At 42.8% G+C, this 25,873-nt stretch overlaps 1 protein-coding gene across 1 annotated transcript; it reads left to right on the forward strand.

The window, feature by feature from the left end:
- Window positions 5,678-23,967, forward strand: RGS10 (regulator of G protein signaling 10). The gene is made up of 5 exons (XM_021399497.1): window positions 5,678-5,800; window positions 10,828-10,946; window positions 12,375-12,461; window positions 17,482-17,625; window positions 20,916-23,967. The coding sequence occupies exons 1-5, from the start codon at window positions 5,752-5,754 to the stop codon at window positions 21,060-21,062; spliced, it is 546 nt and encodes a 181-aa protein (XP_021255172.1). The 5' UTR covers window positions 5,678-5,751; the 3' UTR covers window positions 21,063-23,967.

Raw genomic sequence — 25,873 nt, forward strand, 5'->3', positions numbered from 1 at the left:
CTTTGGGGGGAAGTGGTGAAATGAGATGATGCACGTGCTGGATGAGTGTTGTACCTGATACAGCAGCGACAGTGGCAAGTCCTGTTGTTAAACACACTTAGAATCATAACAGCCTTCTGCAGATAGCACAGTGCTATGGGAAGGGTTGTAAGCGTTCAGACATAAATTTGCTTTATAGCCTCGCTTAAAACTTGCTTTAAAATTACAAAAATAGAAAATATGTAAGTTGGCCAATTTCTGGTTTTGTTTTCTGAGGTTCGTGTTAATGAGCCAAACTGGAATATCTAAGTGGACTCAGCAAAGAAGACCCTGAAGAGCAGACTGCATTAAGCTTCTGTTTTCAGTGACATTTGCTTGATCTTGGTCTCCTAGCTTGGTGTTCTGTTGTTTGCCTCTGTTGCCCTGTTTGTTTGTACGGTTAGAGTAGTTTGAAATAGACACAGCTGCATGTTCAGTGTCTTCTCATTCTTTAGAAGTCTCTGATTTCTGGAGCAGGGATGGGTAGGAATTAAGTAAGAATCACAAGCTCTGTCACATGAAACACCGAATAATAATGCTTACATTTCTGAGATGTAAGTTGACTTACTAGAGCCAACTTGCAGTTTAAATATCATGGCTTATAATGAGGAGCTGCCATCCTCTATTTGAGTGGCTAGATCTTTGACCTTAATAAACAGGCAGTTGTTGCTGAGGTACTGTTCCATGATAAATGCTCTTTGCAGTTTCTTTGGCCCATTCAATGAAGGAGATCTTTCATTCCACAAATGAGTTCCTTCCTTTAACGTAGGGTCATCGAGCATGATGGGAAAGAGCAGTTGACACAATTTATTGCTTCGTTCAAGTCTTTCAATTTGAATGTGGGTCCAGACAGGGTGGCAGGAACACTAGTTATTAAAATGGCCTTTCAGGTTTGCAGTATGCCTCTTTAGAACCTTTTCTATGTGAGTTTTACTTGAACCTGGAAGCACAAGGATGCTATGTGCTTTAGGTCTCAAAGAAAGAGTTGGCTGCCTGGAACTGTTATGTGCCCTGACTGCCATAAGGGATCACTGCTGTGCAGTCCTGCTGGAAACATTTCTGTGTTACTGTTGGCTTTCAGTGCAGAGCTTGTGTTCTGTGGAGTATAAACCTGACCTGCATCTACATGAATATTCAGAGAAGTCTGAGCATCCACCATTGTCCTACTATCTCATTACAAATATGGGCTTTTTTCATTCATGAGTATATGGCATAATTTTGTAGGAGAAATGTCTCATATTTATGACTAATTATCAACTGCCTTAAAAAAAAAAAAAGGTGATTTCTAGCTTATTGTTCCTAGATTAACGTTGCCTGCTACAGAGATTTCTGTATTCCATGGAATAAGAATAGGAAGTTCCAGAAAACCACTCAGATTCTTTCCCAGGGACATTCTCAGCAGCCAGCAAGATACTATACATTTGTAGTGTGTACATAACAAGACCTTGTTCCAGAAGTGTAAGAGCAGTTCATACATCTTGCTGATATATTTTGATATAGTCAATACCTGAGGTCAGAGGATTAGCTTGTGTATTGCTGATTACATTGTTAAGATGTAAGACTGCTGTGCTGTACTTACGTCAGCTCCTTAAGAGTATTGTGTTCATTTTTTTGTTTTATGGCCTTTTAAGAAACAGATGCTGTCCATCAAAGTGTGCATGCAGAAATTTGGCAAGGTGTGCAGTGCTACTCTCAAGTCCATTTTACAAGATCACAGCAACAAGTGTCAGGCAGGAACTGTAGAGAAAATGGATGTTTCATTAGAATTCCTCTGCTGTAAAATCTTGCGTGGAAGGTATTGCTGTAGTTTATTCTGTAAGGAAAGCAAGATGCTATCTTCTTAAAAGTGCAGAAGAACAAATAAATCTTAGTCTGTGGAAGCTGTAGAAACACATTATTTCATAATTCTTTACCTTAGAAAATACAAATGGACGCTGAAATTGTGGGTTGTGGTTGAGTTCCAGGTAAAGCTGTGTCTCATTTTCATCCTCAGACTGCTTTGCTGTGTTTTTAATGATGTATGCTTCTGGTCAACAGAGTTGTGTTTCCCTTACGTGCGCGAGGCGTTGGTGTTGCGCCGGCACCTGGTTCTTAGCAGAAACACACATTGACTTCAGGTATCGCTTTTTATGTTCCTTATGCTGGCCTATGAAGGGTGATTGTGCTTCCCCTGTATCGCAAGTCTTTTGATTTCTTGTTCCTATACTTGTTCTGATATTTACAGAGTGATTTTAAAGATGTGTTAATTCTCTTTTTTTTTTCCCTTTAATCTTCAGGTTTGAACTAGACTGGATAAAATTCCCCAAATCTCCGATTTCTTGATCCCTCCACTGTCAGCCCTAGTTACATATAATGTGGAGGGACTCACAGTGTTCTTAAAATTGTGATGCTAGTTTCTCTGTTCATTTCTCGTGGAATATACAAATATTGTTTTGCCATGTCAAATACTTTATTACTGTAAAACCGACTGGTCACAACTGTTTTTCTTCATCTCATGTTTCAATGCATGATGCTACTTTATTTTCTGGAAGCTGTCTTGAAACCATTGGATGTACCCTGGAGGTTAAAAATAAAAACTTTTTACAGGTTTCTCCATTTAAAGGTAACATAAGAGGAAAATAAAATTCAGTCACTGAAATTCTTTCTCCTGTACTTTAATTAAAAAAAAAAAAGAAGAAGAAATTCAAGCAGTAAGATTGGTTTATCAGTAAGGTTCTTGGCAAGCAAATACACAGTACACCAATGGGATGTTTTGCTTTTCCACTGTCAGATGTAAAGGATATAAAACTTAAAAAAAAAAAAAAAATCACCTACTTAAATTGCAAGCTTTGAACCACTTGCTGCTATTTTTTTTTTCTCGGTGTGATTTATGAAGGGGTCCAGGTGTAACTAATGCAAGGTATAAGCACTACTGGCATTAGCCAGAAATCCCTTTCTCCATGCTTACACGTTGCTGCTGTGTTTCTGCAGTGTGCATGTTGATGTGCGTGGTGCTGTGAGAGTGGGAGGTACTGAGGGATGTTCCACACGGTCAGGGATAAAAGCTGTTTTTGTGACCCTCCTTGTTCTACAAAGCATCACAAACAGAGCAGTGAATCAGGGCTTTTTCCAAGGTCAAAATAAGGGATGCTGGACAGATTCCCCTTTTCGCTCCTGATTCATTTGGGCATGTCTGAAACATTTTCCACCAGAATTCTCTTCAGACCTGTTCTATGCTGTGTTCCTCACAAGAAGGGTATGTTTATGTTTTCACTGTATGTATCTGACCAAAGCATTAAAAACGTGCTTCATTATCTGCGCCTTTACTCTGAAACTTGTTGAGCTCCTGATGACAAATGAGTGTAACGAAGATGTACAAAACTTGGTGTGAAACTGAAAAAGGCTTGCTGGTTAATGTTATTCTTAGTAAAAATTGATTCTTGGTTTTGAAATGAAAGAATACGATCCGAACAATACGAAATCACAGTGCTTTCCCCAGGAGTAGGTTTAGCCACACTGGTGTATTCTGGCATTTAGCCTGTCACTGATTTCTTTGTGTTTAAACTATGAAAACAAGAAGCTAAAATATTTACATTTAAAACAAACAAACCATCTCAGTTCAGATCCTCTCTGTGCATTTCACTGTTGGCTTATTTGGAAGCAAAAACCTTAAAGCAGTGTTTGCCCATCCATCATAAACACTAAGATAAGTGCTTGCGAAGTCTGAGGCCTGGTTCTATGTCTTGAAGCTATGATACATCTCAGCATTCTGACTTGATGCGTGTGTTCTTGTGGATGACAATGTCCAGTGTGTTCCGGACAGAATATAATTTTCAGTGTGGCGTTTACTCTTTTAACTTTCTACTGTTACATATGAAGTCGCATCATATTGGGCTAGGTTTACTAATTATAGAATTTATGCTAGCATCACTTTCTGTTTAACTGCATGTGAAAACGTTTGGCCAAAGTGTTTGAACTTGTCAGCCGTATTCAACAAATGAAGATTTCCTTTGAAAGTCTAAAATCAGGTTATAATTTTTGCGTAGCACAGGCATTTTCCACCTTGAAGGCCTCATTTAAATGTTTCATGTTAAGTTTAGGGCCTAGTTCTTCAGTAGTGTAAATCAGAAGTATACCTCTGCTGCAGTCAGTCACATTACGTTGGTGTAAATGAAACCAGGGCTTTAAGGAAGGAGATGGGTTTCTCACAGTCTGTTCTAATTGGAGTTGATTAGTTTTTTGAGTCTGTCACTGGAATTTGGCATTGAAATAAGCTGAACGTTTTGCACATTTTCTGTGATGTTATTCGTAGTTCATAACATCCATTATGTTCCAGAATAGACTTTTCGAAAACAGCTTTTAAAATTTAAGTCCATGGATTACTTTTCAGGATACAAGTAAAATTTTAAAATAGAATCTTCAATCTCCTCGCCTGAAAAAAATTTTCAAATGTGTTTCTGCCTTTTTAGGTATCTTGCACATTCTCATTTTCTTTTCTTTCTTTTTTCTCTTTTTTTCCTAGCCTGCTCCTACCCTTGTCAGTGGGGAATTTGCTGAACTTTGTCCAAATTTTTAAACCTGTCCTCATTTAGGATAATGAGCAGTCCAAGGTTTGTTGCTTCTCAATACGCTAACAAATAACGTATGTAGAGAATGAAGTGGGGGAGGAAGAAACAAAAGCTTTTCACCAAAGCTTTTATGTTCAGTTTTAAGTGAACTTTCCCATTTGAACATTGAGTAGTGTCGAAAGCAGAAATAAAAGCCTAACGTAAAGTACAATCAGATGGTATGGTTTCATTGACTAAATGTATTTTCAGTCTTTCAATTTTCATGGTTCACAGTTCCTCATGTGTAAGTGTGATGACTTTAAGTATGTGGACGCTATCTGCTGCTGTGCAGCCTGGCACAGCCAGTGATCGAGCCATGCCTGATTATCTTCTCCAAATTCACCTGGAAGTAAGATTCCCTCATGTCCCTAAAGCCAGTGAAGCACTGCTTGCTTGAAACGAAGTGTTGGCATGGGCCTGGTGTGGATGTGCTGCTCTGAACTACTCTTGGCAGCCTTGTGGAGCGCGTCTCAGTTGTCTTTGAGGCGGACACCGCGTGCCTTCCCCTCGTGTGTGCTGGGCAGGGTGCTCCTCGGCGCGCCCTGTGCTGGCTCTCCGCGTAGCACACGCTATCGGCACCTGCCCAGCAGCCCCAGCTGTGGAACAAACCGAGTTGTGTTACTCAGGCTTCGCGCATCTGCTTGAAAATACCGCGTGCAGCTGTTCTGCAGTTCTTCCTCCCAGCCTAACAGGCTTTAACTCCACCCCAGTAGGCAAGAAATGTCCACCAGCGCACGAAGCTTCTGGTCCTTGCTGGGTGCTCTGCTGTTGCCTCTTCCTAGGGAGCGAGGCAGCGGGCGGGATCCGTGCGTTCCCGTGAGGGGAGCGCGTCGGTCCCAGTGCGCGCACAGCAGGGGGTGGAAATGAAGAGCTCTCGGTGAGAAACCGCCCTCATCCATCCAGGTGACCCGCTTAGGGCAGGGCGTCGCGTTTCTCACACCTGCTCGGCCGAACCCTCACGGCGTCCGGCAGCGGATCGGCCAGCACCGCCGCTCACCGCCGGGCCCCTCACGGCCGCCCCCGGGCTCCTCCGGCGCGGGCGGGAGGCGGCGCGCGGCGCCCGTCAGGAGGCGGCGGTTGGGGCGGGGCAGGCGCGGCCGCCCCCTCCAGCTCCGGGCAGCGCGGGGCCGCGCGGCCGCCCCGAGAGATGTTCAACCGCGCCGTGAGCCGCCTCAGCAGGAAGCGCCCGCCGTCCGGTAAGCGGGGAGAGCGCTCCGGAGCCCCCGCGGGCGGTGGGCGGCCGGGCTCCGCGAGGCGGAAAGCGCGGGCGGGCGGGGCCGGAGCGCTTCCCGCCGGTGGGTGCTGTGAGGGAGCGGGCGGCCCCGCGAGGCGCGGGCTCAGCGGGTCGGAGCCGCCCGCGCCGCGGTGTTTCGGGCGGGGTTTGCGGGCGCCGTGCCAGCCCGAAGCGGGATCGCCGAGGCGGCGCGGGCGGAGGGCTCGGCCGCTGTGCCGGTAGAGCGCTGCGAGTCCGTGAGGGGCGGGCGGGCTGCGAGCCGCCGAGCGGCGGGGCTGGAAGCCGCGCACTCAGGATCCCGGCGGGGAATAACGGCGCGCTCTGCAGCGTGCGGGCAGGAGCCGCGGTCTTTCTAAGGAAAGCCAGGCGCGGCGTCCGTCTGGCCTGGCGGTGGTGGTGGTGTTCGGAAGGACGCGTCTGGCGAGCGCTCCCAGAGATGCTCCAAAAGCGGAACGTCCCCTTCGCTTCCTTCCTTCTAGTTAAAAGTGGAATCCGGCGGCCGAAAGAGGACGTTGTGCCGCGCCGCGCCGTGCTGTGTGGGACCCGTCCGGCGCCGGCTCGGGGAGCAGCTCGCCCTCGTCGGGCGCCTGGCCGCGGGCTTCCCTATGTTTCATAACCTAGGATTATTAATTCCAGACTGACGGCTGCAGCTGGTGGGACTGCGATGACCACGGGAGAAGACGTGGTGCCGAACGATTTTAATTAATGACGAAGGTCGCAGCTTTGTGAAGCATCCAGGTGAAAAGGGAGAAGCACGTGTTGCGCGTGCAGGAGTTCTTCTAGGGGGCTCTTAGTCCCCGAGGAGCGTTCTCTTGACGTTGTGTAACTAACGTGCCGTGAGCGTGGTGCTTTTGTCGCATGCTGTGCCCGCAGCCCTGCCATGAAGTAAAGGTGCACGGCACGGGGCCCGCTGCAGCAGGCGGGCGGGTGCTGCGCGCTGTGGGTGCTGCTGCTCAGCTCACACTGGTGTGGGCAGCGTGGGAGCTGTCACAGCGCGCGGTTCTTGTGCAGGGCAGTGCCCCAGCTCGGCTGTGTCTCCGTATCTCTAGCGGGTTGGGTTTCCACGTGCTTTGTTGTTGAAAGCCGGGGCCAGAGCCATGAGTTTTGGTCATGAGTTGCGTATTTTTGCGTTAGCGTCTTCTGCGGCTTCAGAGTTTGATGAATGCAGCTGTTGGCCGTTTTTGATGCTCTATTTCAGCTGCTAATCGCAGTGTTATTAGCGCTGCACTTGGCGTTACACGTGTCCTGTACAATGAGCCTTTATCCACAGCCTGATGTAGCAATATTGTTGCGTGTTAGGGAAAAACCACTTCTGTCAGATTCCTCCCTGACATAGCTCTCCAGCTAACTGCCTGCTTGCTAGCTTAGCATGGGCTTCTTCTCTAAAGTAACGGTGTGGTTAAGATAAGCACTTTATCATTTGCTGTGTTTGTACAGCAGCTGGCCGTGGTGCGTAGCAGAATGGCTGTATGCTCAGTGGAAAGTTTGCTTCAGCAGAGGCTGAGCTGAGTTCTTCAGCGTGTGGTTGGTTGGCTCTATCTGCTGCTTAGTTTCTCATCTGCTTAAAAGATAGCGAGTGCTTTCCTACGGCATTAGGAAACGAGGAATGCAGTTAGCATATTTATTTATCATGAGCATTCTGTGCATCGCAGAATGTAAGTGGAAGAACTGCCATTTTGTAGTACCCTTTCTGGTTGACAAAACGATCTTCCAGTGTCAGTAACAGCAGTGCCAGCTTCCCTCACCTATGTGACCACGCTAACATGTGCCTTTGGGTTATTCAGCATCGGTATCGAGCTCATTATTCCATGTGTGTCTGAAGTCACTTTGTCACCAGATGATGTTAGCAGAAGAAAGTTATCTGTATAAAAGCTGTCCTTCAGAGGAGGTATCGTTTTTAAGGTAATTCAGTAAAATCTTAAGAACGTGGGAATTATTGTGGGGAAAACCTTTTTCCTGTCCTCTCAGGTCTTAAAAAATTCTAGAAATTACACATCACATTTGCTAAACGAAGCTAGTACGTGGATCGGGAAGTAAAGGTCCTCACTGGGCTACACTTCTGTCCTCAAAACTTCGTTTGACTGCATATTTAATGGGGTGTAATAAAACACCCAGCGCTTTTAATATGTTTGTAAAATCTCAAGGTGTTTCCTCGTGCCACGTGCGGCCTACTTAGGGTTATGCTGAAGGGGAAGGGATGTTGTTGTTTTATGGCCTTTGTGAAGGAATATGAAGCGGGGATTAGTGGTGCTCAGCCTAGGGGGAGTGCTCGGGCTGCCTGTGCCGATGGCCCCGTCGCCCTGCCCCATGGCAGTGTGTGGGGACGGGCTGGTGGCACCGTGTCCCTGGGGCTGCTCACAGTGCTGTGCTGGGGAGCTGCCCCCATCGATGCCTGAGACAGGGGATGAGCGAAGGGATCGCAGCCCACGAGCAGCACAGCAGGGTTCGGGTTGTGCGGAGCTGGTTAGGTGAGGAGGCAAACTGAGTAACAGCATCCCGAAGAACAGAGCTTGGTGGAAGGGCTGCTGTGAGGAGGTCCTCCCTTTCAAAGCCTAAATTTTCTCTGCTAAAGCTGGAGGAGCTGGTAGGGAGAAGTGGAAAAGATCACAGGTTTTAGGGAAAGACGATGGGGGAATGTAAGTGGGTGGGGCTGGGTTGTGCTGTATAGGCTCGGAGCGAGAGGTGGTTGGAGGGAAGTAGAGAGTTGCCTTGATCAGATGAGAAAAGAGGGAGAGCAGCCAGAGAAAGGCAGGCCAGTGGTGTCCTGGGTGCATGAAAGCACTTGTTCCAGCCTCCTGACCAGAACATTTTTTTAGGTTCTCGTGGCATGCTTCCCTGCACTGCATTGGCTCATTGGAATAAATGTTTTTCCAATGGGTTAGTCATCTTTAAAAGCTCCCTAAATATTGGCTGGAAAGGGAACACTAGAAATAAAACCTCACTCCCGTACGTTCCATGCTAAATTACATATTTAAAAAAGGAATGGCCTGGTTCTTCAGGCCGTGAGCACCTGTGCGTGGTGCTGCCGTTCCGGTTGCAGATGAGAGCGACTGTAACAAGAGCCAGCTGTGCTCTGCTCAACGTGCCTTGCTGTTCCCGCTTAAATGCCACAGATCTTACAATTAGATGTGCAGATACTTGGAGCCACATTCCTAACATGAATTTTGCAAATGATGCTCAAGATCCACATCCTTTTGCATGAGGGAGGATGAGGCTGAGGAGCAGGTAATTCCATCTGGTGTTGCTTTGTGTTCTGAGCCTGCTGTGGTGGTTTAGAGATGGTGCTCAGTGTCTGACGGTGGGGCTTTAACCACCGGGCTCCGTGTGGGTGGGCAGTTGGTGTTCTTATGCGGGGCTGTAGGTTCTTGCTGCTTCACAAGTGGATCTGGCTCAGCCATTACCTGCAGGATAAACCTCTCTGGCTCCTATCGTGAACCTTTTTGTGCAGGCGTGGAGACTTGCAGTTGTGTAAGAAATTCCTGATTGGTGCTGTAACTATATCATAGAGGGAGTCCGTGACTGACAAAGGAAGGCAGGATCTGCGCATGAAACGTGTATCTTGCAGGGCCCACGTGCTCGGTTGTTTTAGATGCGTTCCCTTCTTTTGCATCATCCGTATTGACTTGGGGTTTGAGTGTTGATTCCTCAGTGTTAGGGGCAGGGACATAGGATCTGCGGCTTCAGAAAGATTGCCCCTTTTGCAGCTTTGTAATTTCTCTTGTATGGAATCCTACAAGTGGAAATGAGAGATTTTCGTTCATTGAAAACAGTGGTTCTTCTCACTGTTAGGGAGAGATTCTCCAGATCTCAGTACAGCTTTGCTGCACTGCCAGTATTTTGTAGGGTTTTAACCATAGCTACCAGCTGAAAAGAGCATCTGATAGTACAGCTCCGCATAGATAGCTCTTGGAGATACTTAATGAGGTTTAGTTTCAGGGCGGAGGAAGGGTTTTTAAGAGAACATAAGCAGAAGTTACTAAGATCTGTATTTGCAGTAAGCTGGTAGGGAGAAATAAAGGGGTTATGAAACCAATTGGCCGCATTGATTACTGGAGGAGCTTTGTGCATCTGTTCGGTGCGCAGGGGCTCTAAATAGTGCCTCGTTCCTTGTGGCCTGCACTTCTGCTGCCTTCAACAGACATTGCGAGTGTAAGAGGAAAGAAGGCCAAGCTCTTTGTGTGTATTTTAGAGTTTTTCAGATCAGCAGTAAAATTCCTGGAGTCTTCCCAAGTAATAGGTCTTCTGATGCGTAGCCAGCAAACAGTTTTTTGGCATCGCCAGCCTTGAATGTGATGTGCTTTCTATCCCTGGGATAGAAACATGCAGAAATGCGTGCTGTCTACCCTGTCTGGGCGATGCCTGGCTGGCAGAGAAGTTCTGGGCTCAGTCCAGCTCACCTTAAAAAAACAGAATTTCAGGGGACTTGAAAAGAAAGAACACCCACCCAACTACTGCGTGCCCACATGCAGGTTGACTCAGCTGGGATGAAGCTCTTCTGTCAGCTGTCTTCCCTCCCGTAAGAGTAAGTTAACGTGTTAGACTTGTTCTGCTCAACAAAGCATTGCGTTTCTTTCTCATTTTGCTTCTTCCCACTCCCTTGCAGTGATTCTCTTCTTGAAAATAAATGTAATGTGTGTGACTGACCGGGATTTGATTATGTGGCCAGTGTCACTGACTGCAGAACAAAGGCACATGATCCTTTTGCTACGCAGGCTGCGGTCATTGTGTTCCACGTGCAAAAGGTGCTTGAATTCCTATAAAGCAATGACAGTGCCTACTTATTTGCTCATGAATTATCTAGCTGCAAGACGTTTTTACCTCTTCAGATGCAAAGAGGAATTCAAATATGTGCGTGTGTTTATTTTCAGTTTTATGATGTTTTCTTTAAAGAGAGCAGCTGTAATCCGAAGGCGCAGAGGGGAATGGGGAAGAAATGCCTGTGGTATTAATCACCTCTAACAGAGATGCTGCTTTTCTCAATTTTTCCAGAGATAAATGACAGCGAGGGGCACCCAAGCAGCAGCCGCCAGAGCTTGAAAGGAACCTCAGAATGGGCTGCGTCGCTGGAGAACCTCCTTGAAGATCCAGAAGGAGTTAAACGATTTCGGGTTGCTATATTACCTCTGAATATTTTTATAAACTAACCTTAGGGTTCAAAGACGAATGAGCCTCAACATGAACGGTGCAGCTGTGGCAGTGCTATAAGCACACAGCTTGCAGCCTTCTAGATACGTACCCTGAGCAGAGCTGGCAGAGTTGGAGCTGTGGCATTTGCTGAGCTGCTGATGTGGTGAATTGTTTGCTGTTGTAAGGCACACGGAAGATGTTTGGTTGCATCTTTCCAATCGGATCAGTCAATTGCACGGATTAACAAGTTACTGTTAGATAAACTACAGTCCTTGAGCAATTGACCTCTCTTGCCAAGCATTATTAATTACTGAGGACAGACCCCCACTCTGTATTCCCATGTATTGCCCTTGCTTAAGCAATTACAAACTGTCCCTGAGCCCGATAACTCTGTGTAGCTCTAATTCTGTGCTGTGGCAGCTGTACTCGATTTAAAAAAACCTTTTTAATTTGGCTACAGACTGGGGCTCGTGCAGCTCGGAATGCAGGCTTGAGGCTTAATTTGGCCTTTTTGCCAAAGTCAGAGGGATTAGCTGTGTGAATAAGGACTAGCTCGTCAAGTATGGCTTTGCTGGACTGAGCACTGATAAAAAGCCTGGGATAAAATTATTTCCTCTCAGACTGGTTTGAAAAGCAATGTAAACTAGAATTACAAAGCACTGTAATTACTGTGTGATTTAGACTCCTTATAAAAATTTCTCAGTACCATTTAGTTTTTGGCATTACTTAATCTCTATTTTCTAACTCTGAAAGGGAATACTGAAAGTCTCGGAGCTATAAATATTTCAATCACTGCTTTTTGTACATAAATTTAATGTACTTTTTCCCCCTCTAATTTTAAAATACACTGCATTTCTGGGGGATATGCTTTGTTTAAACACTGTGTAGAGACTGCAAATACATCTTCTGCTTTGGTTACTTACGTTAATTTATTGCCGCTGGTTTTTGTATTTAGAAGTGCTTTCATTTGTAGAGATTTTACTCATTAACAAATCAGAAACATACTAAACAGGAATCTCAAGTGAGCTGTTGCCCTCATTAAAATAGTTCATTGTACTCACCTGCTAATGAATTTATATATTTTTGGATTTCCTTTTGAGTAATAACTATAAAATTATTCAAGTTATTTAAGGGAGACCGAGGAAGCCTTCTTGTGAGTTACTGATAAGCTCTGAGACAGAGCTCTTAAAAGGAGCTCATCGTTCCCCTGGAATGTGCTTCTAAAGAGCTGAATATATTGTTCATTTGGTAGTGGTTGATGCACTGTGCAGTGGTTTTGTTATTATGGAAACTCATGCCATGATAAAACCAGCCATGGGCAGCATCTTGTTTGAATAGCTGTAACAGGAAGAGAGAAAAACAACTGAGAAATTGGGTCCTAACATCTGTTGAATTTTCTTTTTCCCTAGGAGTTTTTAAAGAAAGAATTCAGCGAAGAAAATGTTTTGTTCTGGTTAGCATGTGAAGAATTTAAGAAAACACAGGGGAAAAAACAGGTATGCTTCCTAAATAAATTCTACTCATCACAAGGGTTCTGTAGCAGAGATGGAGTTATAATGTTTCTGTTGCTTAACATGCTTCCTGTGAGTGCAGATAAATGTCTTTGAAGGAATGGCACTGAAATTATCCTGCTGGAATTGTTTGGGAACAAGGTTGGTTTCATTTCAAATCAAAACAAAATGCTGAAGTTGTCGAGTTTCCCATGTTACGAAAACTGAACGTTTTGTTGTTGCTTTGGAATAGCAAGAGGTTTAATTCAGTAACGTTGCATCATCTTGTTTATGTTTGAAAATATAAAGATGTTTAATTTGTGACATTGTAAAGCTTAACGGCTGCTACATGAAAATACACAACACTACTCTTATTACATAAATACAAAAACAAGAAAGAGCACAAACAAAATGTTTTACAATACCAAAATGAAATGCTTTGCTTTATTAAATTACCAAAGAAATTGGAGAACCATTTAGATTTTGTTTAAATATTTATTCAAATCGAGACGTGACCACAGAACATTTTCATTTTTGTGAAAGCTGTAGTTTTCTAGTGAAAAACATTACATTTGAAATGTTTTAACTAACCATTGCAGCAACTTCTTCCACTGCGTGGATCTCCCTGTGCATTTAGGTCCAGCAGGAACACAGAATCTGCTTTCAGTTCTACTTTCAAGCCTGGAGGGTCAGGCCTAAGATATGTACCATGTTTTGTTGCTGAAAACGTTTTGGTGATTTTTTTTAATTTAAAAAAAAATTTTTTGATTTGGGCAGATTTTTACTGGCTTTTGTTTTTTCTTTTTTTTTGCACATCACACAGTGTCCTTGCCAAGAGGTATGTAGCTATCAGAGAGGGTTTTAGAATTGAAATGAAAATGGAAGATCTTCCTGGAAGGTTCCATGTTTTGCAATTGGATAGTAATAATATTTTTCCTAGCTAAACAGTTTCCATATTTTTAGCTATTACAGGATCATACATGCTAGTATAGGAAATGGTGAACTGCTGTATACAGATAGTAGCTTTAGCAAATACTTGAATGGATTGCCAAATGAGTGGACAGAGACTTGATTCATTTCCATTCAGCTTAATTATTCAGTACTAATCATTGCAGCATATAGCAAATAATGTTTGGAGTCTAGTACTGGTAAAACTATTACAAGCAGGCAGAATAAATGTGCTTTGGAATGACACGGACTTGCAATAAGTTTCTGCAGCTATTCTTTACGGGTGGCTTTGATTATATAGTTTACTTGGCTAGAAAAAGCACTAAAAGTATGAATCCTTCCACTGTTTACGATAGCAGTAAGCTTGAATGTGTCTTCTGAAAGTGACTCTTGCAGAAATTGCTTTGTATCTATCTAATGAGAGCAAAGTATTCTAAAAACAACTCACTTATTTTATAACCTGCTTCTCATTAGAACTGGTTTACCGCAGAAGCAGCTCACAGATGCTCAGATTTTGGTCAGATGAAGCAGATTTCAGTTTAACCTGGATTAAATCAGTTCTATTTTTGAAGTATGAAATAAACTTTTCATTACTTGATACGAGTGTGGGGTTTTTCTTGGTCAGTTGGATCTTGCACAGAGGTCAGGGCATTAATTATCCGTTGTGCATCGTGTGCTCACTATTCCTTCTGTGCAGTTTGGTTTTGCACAGGCTGGTGTCCCAGAGGGGTGCTGGGCTCAGTGAGTGTGAGTGTGCTGGCCCTACTTTCTTTGAATGGCCACTACGGTGGTGCCATTCAAAGGAAGTAGCCCAGGCCTTTCCTCGAGCCTGCTTAAATTTACCGAATGCGCTACTCTAACCACAGCCATGTGGGCTCTGCCTAGAAAGCAGACTTATATCAACCTGACAGAGGCAGATTTTGTAAGACGTTATGCAGAAACATCTTCTCTGCTCCATTCCTCTTGAATGTGAGCCCCTGTGCAGCCAGGATTGCTCGACAGGGAACCAGAGGGAGTGCTGGCAAGGAGCAGCTTGGCTCTTGACTGTTGTATTGGCTATAGACTAGCGATGGGAATGCAGAAGAAGCTGGGAGTGGAGGCCAGACTGTACCATTCCGTGTTTGTTTTCCTGTTTTAGCGAGCTAATACAAATTACATGCATATTTCAGGATTCAGGGGAGATTTTCAGCATCTGCAGAGTCAGGCAGCAAGTAGAGTACATCAGTGGCCTAGACAGGTTTTTGGGAGGACTGAATTCAGCCTGTTTTCTTGTATTGTGGAAGTACAAACTGCTCCTCTCAGCTCAGGAAATCTCTCTGTAGCTCAGGGGGGAGAAAAAGGTAGCTTCTCTGTGGTTCCTTTAAAATTGAAGTTAAAATGGAAATGTAATTTTTAGTGGAGATTGGGAAGGAATTATGCCAAGTTTACTTGCAAATAGCAAGCTCTGCTGCCACCAGTATGATCCTCATTTTAGGACACATGTTTAATTATTGAAAGAGGAGTGGTGGGGATAAGTGAATGATGTTTAAATATTTTATTTGGGTTCGTCATGTTCTTGTTGCATTTGTGATTGTTAACAAAGTAAAAAACATGTCCGTTGTGCTACTTTCCAAGGTTTAAATATTTCTTCTCTTGCAACTGGGCTTTAAAAATTACAGATTTATTTATTTATAGTATTAAGCACTTCATACAACAAAGAATCTTTTCAACTATTGCAGAAATTCACCTAAATACTCATGTCAAGAAGTTTTGTAGAGACGATTGGAACAAATATGTATGCTGGACTTTATGATGTTGAAGGTGTTTTCCAACCTAAATGTTTCTATGATTCTGTACCTATTCAGCAGTTCCTTCTGCTACTTCTTGTGTAGAATGTGGCAGCAGTCAGTTAGACAGGACTAGGTCATGCTACACAGCTGCTAATGGCTGGAGTCCATTCTGGTGAGTGTCTGGGACTTCCATCCACCTCATTTAGGGAACTGCATCTTCTTGAGAGCTGAATTTGACCTTACAAAAGGAACTGGGAAATAATGTTATATCCATTTGAGTAGTGAAGGGGTTTCTGTAGACAGTACTTTGTTTTCCAAACAGGGTCCTGGCATGGATGCTGAGGCAAGCACCCAGATGTGAGAATTGCCAGAAATCCTTTAATAACCACCCGTGAAGAAGGTCCCAGTCTAAGTGTTTAGAATTCAGAATAGAGTGCCCTGGGCAGAGGCATTAATTTCAGGCTAATGCAGAACAAAAAATGCCACCCACTGACCTGGTAACATCGCTTTTTCCTCTGTCCAAACCTGGCTTTCCCTGAATGTCATTTGCGGAATGTGTAAAACTGCTGACAGCTATAACTGTACCTTCATTTAGTTTTCTAGTTTTAGCTAAACTGTTGCTTACTGATGGAACGTAGATGTAGCTTGACAGTTGTTCCACATGAAGCAGAACCTGTTGAGGTCAGTTGTGCATTGCCATATTTCTGCAGTACTGTAATGTCAGGTCTCCCGCGTCTCTCCAGTGACATCACCCCCCTCCACCACAGTGCTTTCACTTCCTTTCTTTGTCATTCTTCCCCACAAAATCCAGAAATCCACCCTGTTTCACCAGCCTCCCACAGTCTCCTTGTTCCCCCCACGTTCTCTAACTTCCTCACAGTACTTCTCTTTTCTCTCACATTTCCTGTCAAGCCTTCCTTTGCTCTTTCTCCGTGGTGCCCACCTACCTGAAGTTAAAGCAGTCGCATCTGACTGATTATTGGCTCATTTAGAACAGACCTGGCTTACCCGGTCTCCCCTGATCTGTAAAACTGAAAAGATCGAGGATTTTTATAAAACACTTAATTGTGACCCAATGCACCTGACATAAAATAATTTATTCACCAGATGAATAATCTGTTTTAAGAAGGAGTCCTTCTGGAAAATGTGTCCTTCTCAGCAGAGAGAGAGTTAACTGTTGGGTGTTACAAATTGTCAAACACATGTTGCTTTTCTTCTAATTGTCACCAAATGTTGATTCTCAGCTGTAAAACATAAAAGAAATTCCACGACTTGTTCATGGGCAATGTTTAAGTGCTTCCCTCTTCAAGCTCACTTCCTGCTAAAGGCAGTCCTTTAGTTCGTGCTGGTCTAGAGACGGCTGCACGTTAAATGTAATGGGGGGTACTGACAGGTACCCACTGCTGGTTATCTTACTGTGCCTGCTGCTCAACAGGCCTTGCTTTCAGCAGGCAGAAGTCAGAATGCTGCAGCAAGGCTCATTTGGCACTATTCTTACTGGCTTTCTCTTATCTGACGGGCTTGTATTTAATTTTAAAGGATTTTGGCAGCTTGTATATTGCTTTGATCCTCAAGGATGATGGTAGGTATGGTCAAAATGTTATCACTGTTACTGATTTAGCAAGAGAAGACCACTGGAATCATGGCAGACTGCTTTATGCAAGTAACACCTACCTGTATTTATCAGCTTTCAGGGCCTCTTAGGAGTCTTCTCTTTACCGTTAGCCAAAAAATAGTTGTGTTTTTTTTTTTTTTTAATCTCATACACAGTGTTGCATGCAAGCTGCCCTGAGGTAAAAACACAGTTATGACAATGCATGTAAGCTGTATTACAAGGTTATCTAGAAGTAGTGTGCATTATGTACTAATTTGCTTAGTTTTGCCTAGCAGTGAGAGTGAGTCTCCACAGTTTTGTTTGTTCCTTCCAGGTCTTTTGCGCATCCCGGTTATCTACTAGTAAAAATAGTCTTTTAAATAATGAAGACAGGGCCTCGTTGGTAATTATGTGCAATTTTACACTCATTTACATCATTTTAGTTAGACTTCAACATCACAGCTGCTGCTTAACTTAAGTGCTGAATGTCCCCACCTTCCACTAATGTCAGGGCAGGAGTTGGCCCGCAGAGATGGTTTTTCTCCAGTACGAATAGGTATGTATTTTTGTTTTGTTTCCTTTTAAAGTCAGACTGTTTTGTTTTTAACACGTGAACCCGGGGATGTAAGTTAGAGGAGTCCCCAGTAAAATTTTAAAAAATATAGTGAATATTTCCACGGTTAATAATTCTTTGAATAAATGTGTCCTTTTGCAGATGCGAGAAAAAGCTAAAGAGATATACATGACTTTCCTGTCAAATAAAGCTTCATCCCAAGTCAATGTTGAAGGGCAGTCACGTTTGAATGAGACAATTTTGGAGACACCTCACCCTCTGATGTTTCAGAAGCTGCAGGATCAGGTAAAGATTTCTTCTATGTGCGTATGCCTTAGCTATCGTCTGCTTTTGATGGACTTTGGTTTCTAAGCACAATCTCATGTAGGAAAGTTAAGATTCTGCCAACTGCCGCTACCAGTGACATGGACTGAATTAGCGGTTTGGCTCCTAGGTTGAAGCAGATTAAAATCAATAGGCATGGAGTTGATTCCCTTCCTCTGCAGGGTTACGAATGCAGCCGCTCTGACAGGGCGCGTCTGGTACCCCAGGTCTCGGCAGGGCCAGTTGCCAAAGAGCTCAGTGCAACCATCTGAATTCCAGGTCAGGACTTCCTGGAAAAATGGATGAAGTTTGTTCCTGGGTTCCTCTGCTGGTAGCTTGAGGGTCAGTCAGTCACTAACTTTGTGCCTGCGTTTTCCTGTGTGTTCTCTTGTGCTGAGTCATTGCCGATGTTTGTTTCTGTAGTTGCCACTGGTTTCCTTGAGAGCTCAAGATTCTTCTCTTTGCTTTGTTTTGGTATTCAGATTGATGTGAATATAATGAAATTTTCTGAAAAGCCTCCTCTTCTGTAACACACAAAACTTAGAAGAGGAGTTGGCATCTGCTTTGTATTTTCCTACAGAACTTGGGGTCTGGTAGAAATTAAGGGATGTATTGCAGGTATGTCTTCTGGTAGTAAATTTTCTTAGTTGTTAGCTTACTTTAATTCGCAGGTTATGAAGTGAGTCATTCTCATCTGCAGCTTTCCAGCACTTGCAGTCTGTACTATTTTTAATTACTGCACCATCCTCAGGACTACCTGTATGTTCCATTTGGGTGGAGAATCAGTGCCCTGGTTTCAACCGATTTCACATCAGGCGCTGACCGTGTTAGCTGGGCACTGGCTCCATCAGTGGAAGTGATCTACTGATTGAGAGGGAGGACCAAAGGCTCTGCTGTTTTTCAGGCAGATTCCTAGTCATTAGCAGTGGAAATGTCTGCAACTCAATTTCCACACGAAAAAGCAACATTTCTCACGGAAGAACTTCTGACTTGGGAAAAGGGAGAGAAAATATTCTGGCAAATCTAAGCACTGCAGATCAGGGTAAGTGATTACATGATTATGAGAGAGGCTGAACAGGCTACCAGAGTTAGAATGTTTTCCAGCTTTACAAAGGAGTGTACGTGTCAACAGCCAGGGGTTAGTCAGCTCGGAACTGAAAACATGCTAGCCCAGGGATAGAAGAGCCCCACCAGAGTGGGAACTTTCAAAACCAGAATGCAGAACATTTGGGCTGATACAGGTTTCCACTGCGGGAAGCTTCTGTTTTTTGCTGTTAGATAATAGTTCAGGAAGAGTTATGTTATTCTCTTGTTTTTGATTCCTGTGAAGTTATGAAGAGTAGCGTGTGTGTGTGTATTTAAAAAATATGATCTCTAAAGAACTGTGTTAACTACTACTGGCAGCATATGAAGCATAAAAAGGCAGAGTCTAGAAGCTGTGACTTTTCGTCCAGAGCTTGTTTGGTTTCTGCCATGGATGGTAACTAGCACTGAAGCTCTCTAGCAGACCTAGTGATTTAAATGGGTGTTGCTTCTGTTTGCAGCAGGGTGGCCTTGAATGTACAGCTTGGAGGCAGTTGTTGCTGCTGAATGGTGTTGAAGTGGTTCACAGAAACATGTAGATGTCAAAATACTTGCAGGGTAAATGTGCCTGCTCTACAGAGCTGATGAGAGGAAGAGAGGAAACAGAATTTGGCTTTTGCATGTGGTTATAAAATCTTATCTGTTCTGTGTATTTGGCTAACCAGGTCTAGGGGTATTCAGAGAAGATCTTGATCCTTCAGTGCTTTTGCTGACTTAAGACATTTTAACAGACAGTGTCTTCCTTACAATTTTTTTTTTCCTGTAAGCTGATTTGATAAATACAAATAAATTGCATTTAGCCAACCCTAGGAATTGTAATCTGACCTCGTTTATCTTTATTAATTTAGGTCAGTATCAGAGTGTTTTGGGATTATTTTTTAGCCTAAAAGACTCCCACAGTTTGAAATGTAAACTTAAATGTTTAAATAGGTAAACAAGTGATGGTTAGTAAAGTACTTTTCGTCATTTGTTATGCAAGGAGCATGTTCCAGAACAGACAAGGCAAGTTCTGTTTGCTTGTCTTTGTGTGTCTGTTCAGGTTCCTAGAGGATGTGGGGGGAAAAATAAAAAAGATAGTTTGAGATTTTTTTTTTCCTTGCCAACAATTGTATTACCCAGATGTACTTCCAGCTAGAAATGAGGCCTGTAAAGGTAAAGCTCCAGTTGTCCATGCATGAATTATCCAAACATGCGGGTCAGAATCCAGAAATTCCTCTTGGAAATTTGGTTACTGTGGGACCATAAAATGTAATGAGTCATGAATGATGGCTCAGGGAGGCTTCTCCAGTAAAATAATACCGAGAATTGTAGACTTTACTTTTGCCTTAGTTATAGTTTTGAGGTTTTCTTTTTTTCTTCCTCTTTGTTTTAAGACCAAGCAAAATATAGCCCCAGTTTTAACACTGACCAGATTCCAGCCTTGTCTCTGAATCCTTTTTTTTTTTTTTTTCCAGAAAACTCCAAATGAGTTCTAGCTTTTTTTGTCTGAAATAGGTATAAATAGAAGAGAAAGCAGATGTATGGGCCTAAACTTGAGCCCTGGGAGAAAGAAGCTGTGCTCACATTGGCTGCGTGCTTCCAGGCTGGATGTATGCTGCCTGTAGGAAGAGGGGCAGGTCCTCTGTTCTTTCAGTGCTCTGCATATATAATGGACTATTCTGTGATGCTTGAGAGCAGCTGCAGTCAGAATGGTACATTAAAAGGTACCTGTCTTTCTTCAGCTCTGCTTCATTCCTCTGGGTATCTTCCTACTGATCTGCAGGATGGCATTCTTTTAGGTTTTGCTCCTGGTGGCTCTGCACAGCTGAGGCCGCTGTGGGAGGGAACCAGGTGCTGTCCTGCTTGTCTGCACGCAGCTCGTCACTGATCATCAGCTGTAAAATCCTGCCTAGTGGCCGTGACATATGGCCTCTCACCTTCAGTATTAGGTTTTCAGTTGGCTGTCATGAAAACCGTAATCTGGTTCTTAAACTCATCTAGACGTTATTGCAAAGCAGTGACTGTGGAACCTACAATCTTGTTTGTTATATGCAGTCATTTGAGTGTATTTTAATGTCACGATTTTAGTAATTACTGTACTAGCTTTACTAGCAGAACAACAACAAAGTGAATTCATATACTGTCCTTTTAATTTAAAATGTAGTTTTAATTAGGTCATTGTTTTTTGTATTTTTGTCTCCTCTTACCAGATATTCAATCTCATGAAATACGACAGCTACAGCCGCTTCTTAAAGTCAGACATATTCCTAAACCATAAGAAGTCTGAGGAGCAAGAGGAGAATTCATCGGAAGCTCAGACTGCAGCTAAAAGAGCATCAAGAATTTACAACACATGATACAATGAACCTCGTTAGGAGAGGCAGTACAATAATTAAATTACACTCAGGAACAGTCTAGGTTTCTAGCAGTTGCATTTAGGGCTTGAAAAGTTCAAAACCTTTTTAGGAGATACTCACTTTCTTAATTGCTTGAATGACTAATTGTTTTTGCAAGACAGCAAATAACCAAGCACCTATCGAAAGACTGTTTCCTAGCTAAAAGGCTGAGCTATTCCTCCATAGCATGAATTGCATTTAATATTTCATAAGTTGAGCTTTCAGTTTCTTTTTTTTTTTTTTTTTTTTTGTGAAGCATCATGATGTAAAGAAATGGGAGATAGGATGTTTTGTCATCCGTGTGAGTTTTGTTTTTAAGTGTTTGCCTTCTGGTTTTTATTAGTGCCTGGCTTTTACTTTCCGAATTGCTGGGAGCAGCTGTTGAGGAGTATGCTTTGAGTTATTTTGTGGATGAATCATTCATAGGAAGTCAAAATTGAGGGACAGCATCTTTCAGGGTTAGGTCAATAGAATCCAATCTTACTCTTTTTCTTTCAAGGTGATAGATGTTTTGCTTTGCCTTTACTTACGAGTCAAAACATTTTTCTGGTCATGATATTCATTTCTGTTTTTCTTAAATTTCTACACAATGTTTTTGCTGTAGACAATCGTCTTCTTCATGACAAGAATGGAACCTATGCTACCTTTGGAACCAAAGTTCTTAAATAGATGGAATTTCTGAGGAACTGCTAATAGCCACTGGGAAATCTGACTGTAGAAATCCCACACTGGGCATGCTCAGTTCAGCAGAGCTTGACTGGGGCATGTCCTGCACGTCAGCTCAGTTGTCTGTAACATCAGTGTCAGGTGCCAGTACTAGAAAGCAGGTGTTTTATCCTGGGTCACCTCCATCCCGCAGTGTGTGGCAAGAGTCATTCTGCAAAGGGCCAGCCAACAAAGTCTGACTTTGCTTTATTAAAATCTTTCTACAGGCAACTTGCCAGTGTTACTAAATTGCTGTTACAGTTGGAAAAGCAAAAATAGCTACCAGCTTTATTTATGAGTGTCAGTGCGTACGGACTATCTCTGTTTCACTTTCATTATTTGCGCTTTTTTTTTTTTGAACTACTTTTCTTGATCTTTTGTTGATGTGCTGGCTAGTCAGATTGCACAGTTAGGTTTTGATATAGTTCTGTGTTATTTTTCCCCGGGAAGATCAGACATGTCATACATTGCTGTCGCTATCAGTGTTTTTAAAATGACGTTCGGGCTGTAGATTTTGAGGAAACGTTTTCTTTTAGTAGACTTGACTATGACTTTGGTTTAACTCTGGTCCATTCTTGCAGGTTGTGTGTAGAGCAAATGGTTTCTGTGGGTTTGTCTCATTACATTTAAGAGTGGGAATGGGACTTCTGATTCTTCTTACAGAGCTAAGCAGCCTGTTCATTCTTAGGAAATTAAATTTTAAGAAGGAAATGATAAAGCTCCCCTCAAATGCACGTTTTAAGATGAAAATTCACTCATTGCATAAAAATTACTGTTTATGCTCCCAGAGGATTTAAAAGTGAGGCCATACTCTTGCTTCAGGCACTTCCAGTGTTGTGTGACCTCATACTTACTTGTATTTCTCTGTTTTGCTGAATAGGAATGAAGCAATTATGCGCGTGAATCCTTTTGTTTTAATGGGGCCTAGGAACTGCAACCATCCAGTTCTGGACTTGCCAACTATTTGTAATGTCAGGATCACCTCTTTTGGAAATTGACTATCACAATGAACTCTTAACCCCTGCCGCTGCAGGGGATGGAACTTCTGATACAATTATGTCCTTGGGAGTGGGCTGCTTGAACGCATGTAGGAGCTAAGATTCGCCTCTTCTCAGTTATGACAGCAGAAGTCCTTGTGATGTAGAAAATGTAGGGTGGGGACCTTCATGGGGAAAGTGCAGAATGAACTCTTACCACATTCATCACATGGATGCACAATAGATTCATTTTTAATCATATTGATTTTAAAAATGCACAATTAACGGAGAAAAGTCTTTGACTACCAGGTTTTAAAATAATAATAATAAATTAAACCAGAGGTGGTATAAACAGTGGTAGGGCATTAAGAGAACATGCTTGTTTGTAACTGCTCACAAACAGCTTTTTCCTTGGCAATACGCTCCCGTTCAGGTACTGTATTGTTTGCCCCGTGGGAGCAGACACAAAGGTGCTTTACTCTACTACCAGCCAAAAGCTACGCAAATATGAATGCGATTTTTTAGCAGCACTTCAATGCCTGTGATGTTTACTTCAATACCTATGATGTTTTTAAGATAATATACCTAAATCCACAAAATTCTTAATCTTTGTATTTCTCTTTTGCCTCAGCAATGAAAAGTTTGTTGCCCCATTGTCTGTCTTTCTTGTGGTGTTCTGTTGTGCTATTTTTTGTTTTATAGAAAAAGCAACTAGACATGCAAGATGCAGAAATCAGATTTGTACAGATTAGATGGACTGTATTTCTCATTAAGAGAACAAATGAAATAAAACAGTGCAAGCAGATATCTGTAATTGCAGCATGTACGTATGTGGAGAATGTTATTGGCTTCTGATGTAATCACTGATCCAACTTTGTGAAATATGATTTTCTCAAAGAGGCATATAACATATTGCACAGACAAAAAAATGCTTCACTAGGAGTAAATTCTGTGTTTCAGTAATAACTGTAAGTTTTGCATTGAACCTTGTGCTGTGAGTATTGATTACTGCTTTATTTAGAGGTCAACGACAGGAAAGATCTATTCCTTTTCATAGAATTTACACTGAAGATGTAAGCACAGAAAGCAAGTAAGAGAAGTTTCATGCCTGATCACGTGCCTAAAATTCTACCCTAATGTGTGTTTCTCTGCTAAAAATTAAAATATTCTACCGATACACCAAATCTGTGTGCTGATTGCTGTTTTGTTTTGAAAGCAGTTTGAGCCAAGATCAGTTCATATTCTGTACCTATCCCATTTTCTGCTTTCATTCTCTGTTCACACAGTTGCTTACATTCCCTCACAGTATGTTTTTTTTTTTTTTCTTTTTCTTGAAAGACACAATAGGATGACACAGTGGGTTTCACTTCTGGGTCAAGTGTTTGAGCACATGGCAGAAAGTCACTCAAACAGCAGAATATGCTTGGGCCTTCACCTCCCATTGCTTTGCTTTTATTACATTTATTCCATTATGTTTGTTTCAAGTTGGATGTGGAGGAAGAGGTTTGGATAACAGTTCAGAACATGTTTATATTTTACTGAAGGTTCAAATGGACTTAAATGAGCGATGTTTGCATTGGGGTTAGGAACTAGCTAGGTCTCTGGTGCAGAGAGAGAGGAGGACTGTGGATTCAAACTTGTATTTTGTTTGTATCTTTTGCACCCTAAAAACAGAGCAGCAAGCCTTACAAATTCAACCCTTTTTCCAGATATCATCCCCCTAGTACACCAGAGCAATGGTTTATGTTGTAGTGTTCTTTAACCAGTCCCACAGGCAGGTCTCTTGCTTCCACTCCAACACAGCTCATGTCCAAGCCCTTAGAGTGCTTCTTTGGCACAGCCACTGTTAAAAGCAGAGTGCAAGGTATCTTTTATCCAAAGGATCCACCTATCTTTATGGTGTTGCCAAACAAGCACTCAGCAGTGCTACGTGACTTCTGGTCACGGTGTGGTAGAAGGTTTATTATAAATTAGTGAAAGATGGTTTTTATCAGTACAACTTATCCTCGTATCCTGGCTGATTGGAGTGACAAATCATTTTCAGTTAGGAGTTAAAAAGCGTCCAACATTAATGAGTATGGGATGGTGAGGGAAGAAAGAGAGAATATTTTATAGATTTTTGGTTCCGTCTTGGTAAGTGTAAGAATAGCCAAATTTAACAGCACCCTCTCCTGGTTCCTGGCAGAATAACGTGTAGGGATCTCAATGTGCTACTGCTGCAAATAAAGGAGGCTAACAGCTCGTTTTTTTCCTCAAATCTAATGGACTTGTTGAACTTTCCGTACGCAATAAATGCAGTTAGGTTAAAATATCAAACTAAAATGGCTCTGTTTATTAAAGCTGTTTGGTGTTGCTTTGATCCAAGCATCCTTAGAACTTGAGGGCATCACTATACATAAGAAAACTGATTAAAATTGCTTTGAAAGCTGGCGTTATGAAGTGCATAGTACTTGGCTTCCTAAGCAAACTGCACGTGAGAACTGCTACAGAACAACTAGAAAACGGCCAGCAGCTTTCCCTCCCCCACAATTGTTCCTTGTCTTGAGCTGTGTGCATTTGAATCCGTGAATGACAGGACATTTCCTAAAGGAAACAGTGACCAGCATGCTGAATCGTGTAGCCCAAGCATGAAGAACAGGTACCATTAAGCCCATGCTTCTACAATACTTTTCTTTAGCTTTTACAGAAGTTAAGTGCTTGTAAGTAAAATATATGGCCTGCTTGCATTTCTGTGTTACTCTTTTTCACTTTCTACACAGCTGTACAAACTAGAAAAAGGTTAGCTGAGAAAAGCAGCAGTGCGTTGGGTTGGAACACAGAAGGGGCAGTGTTACCCATCCTTTCACATCTCAGGCAAGGCTCATTTCATGGTAACGTTGTTGCAGTGAGGCTGTCCTAGGGCTGCTTTGGTGATGCTGGCTGAGGAGCTTGGTGTGCTGAAATTGTGGAATGTGCTGAGGCTGGATGAGAAATGCATAGGGGCTCTCCTTTCTCTTTGCAATGCAAATTCTAGCAGTGTTGGTTGCTCATTTCTTTACTGGAGAGTGGCTGTAGCAACTCCCCTCTGTGTGTGTGTTTCTGAAGGAATCC

This window comes from Numida meleagris, chromosome 5, assembly GCF_002078875.1.
Source record: "Numida meleagris isolate 19003 breed g44 Domestic line chromosome 5, NumMel1.0, whole genome shotgun sequence".
Lineage (NCBI taxonomy): Eukaryota > Metazoa > Chordata > Aves > Galliformes > Numididae > Numida > Numida meleagris.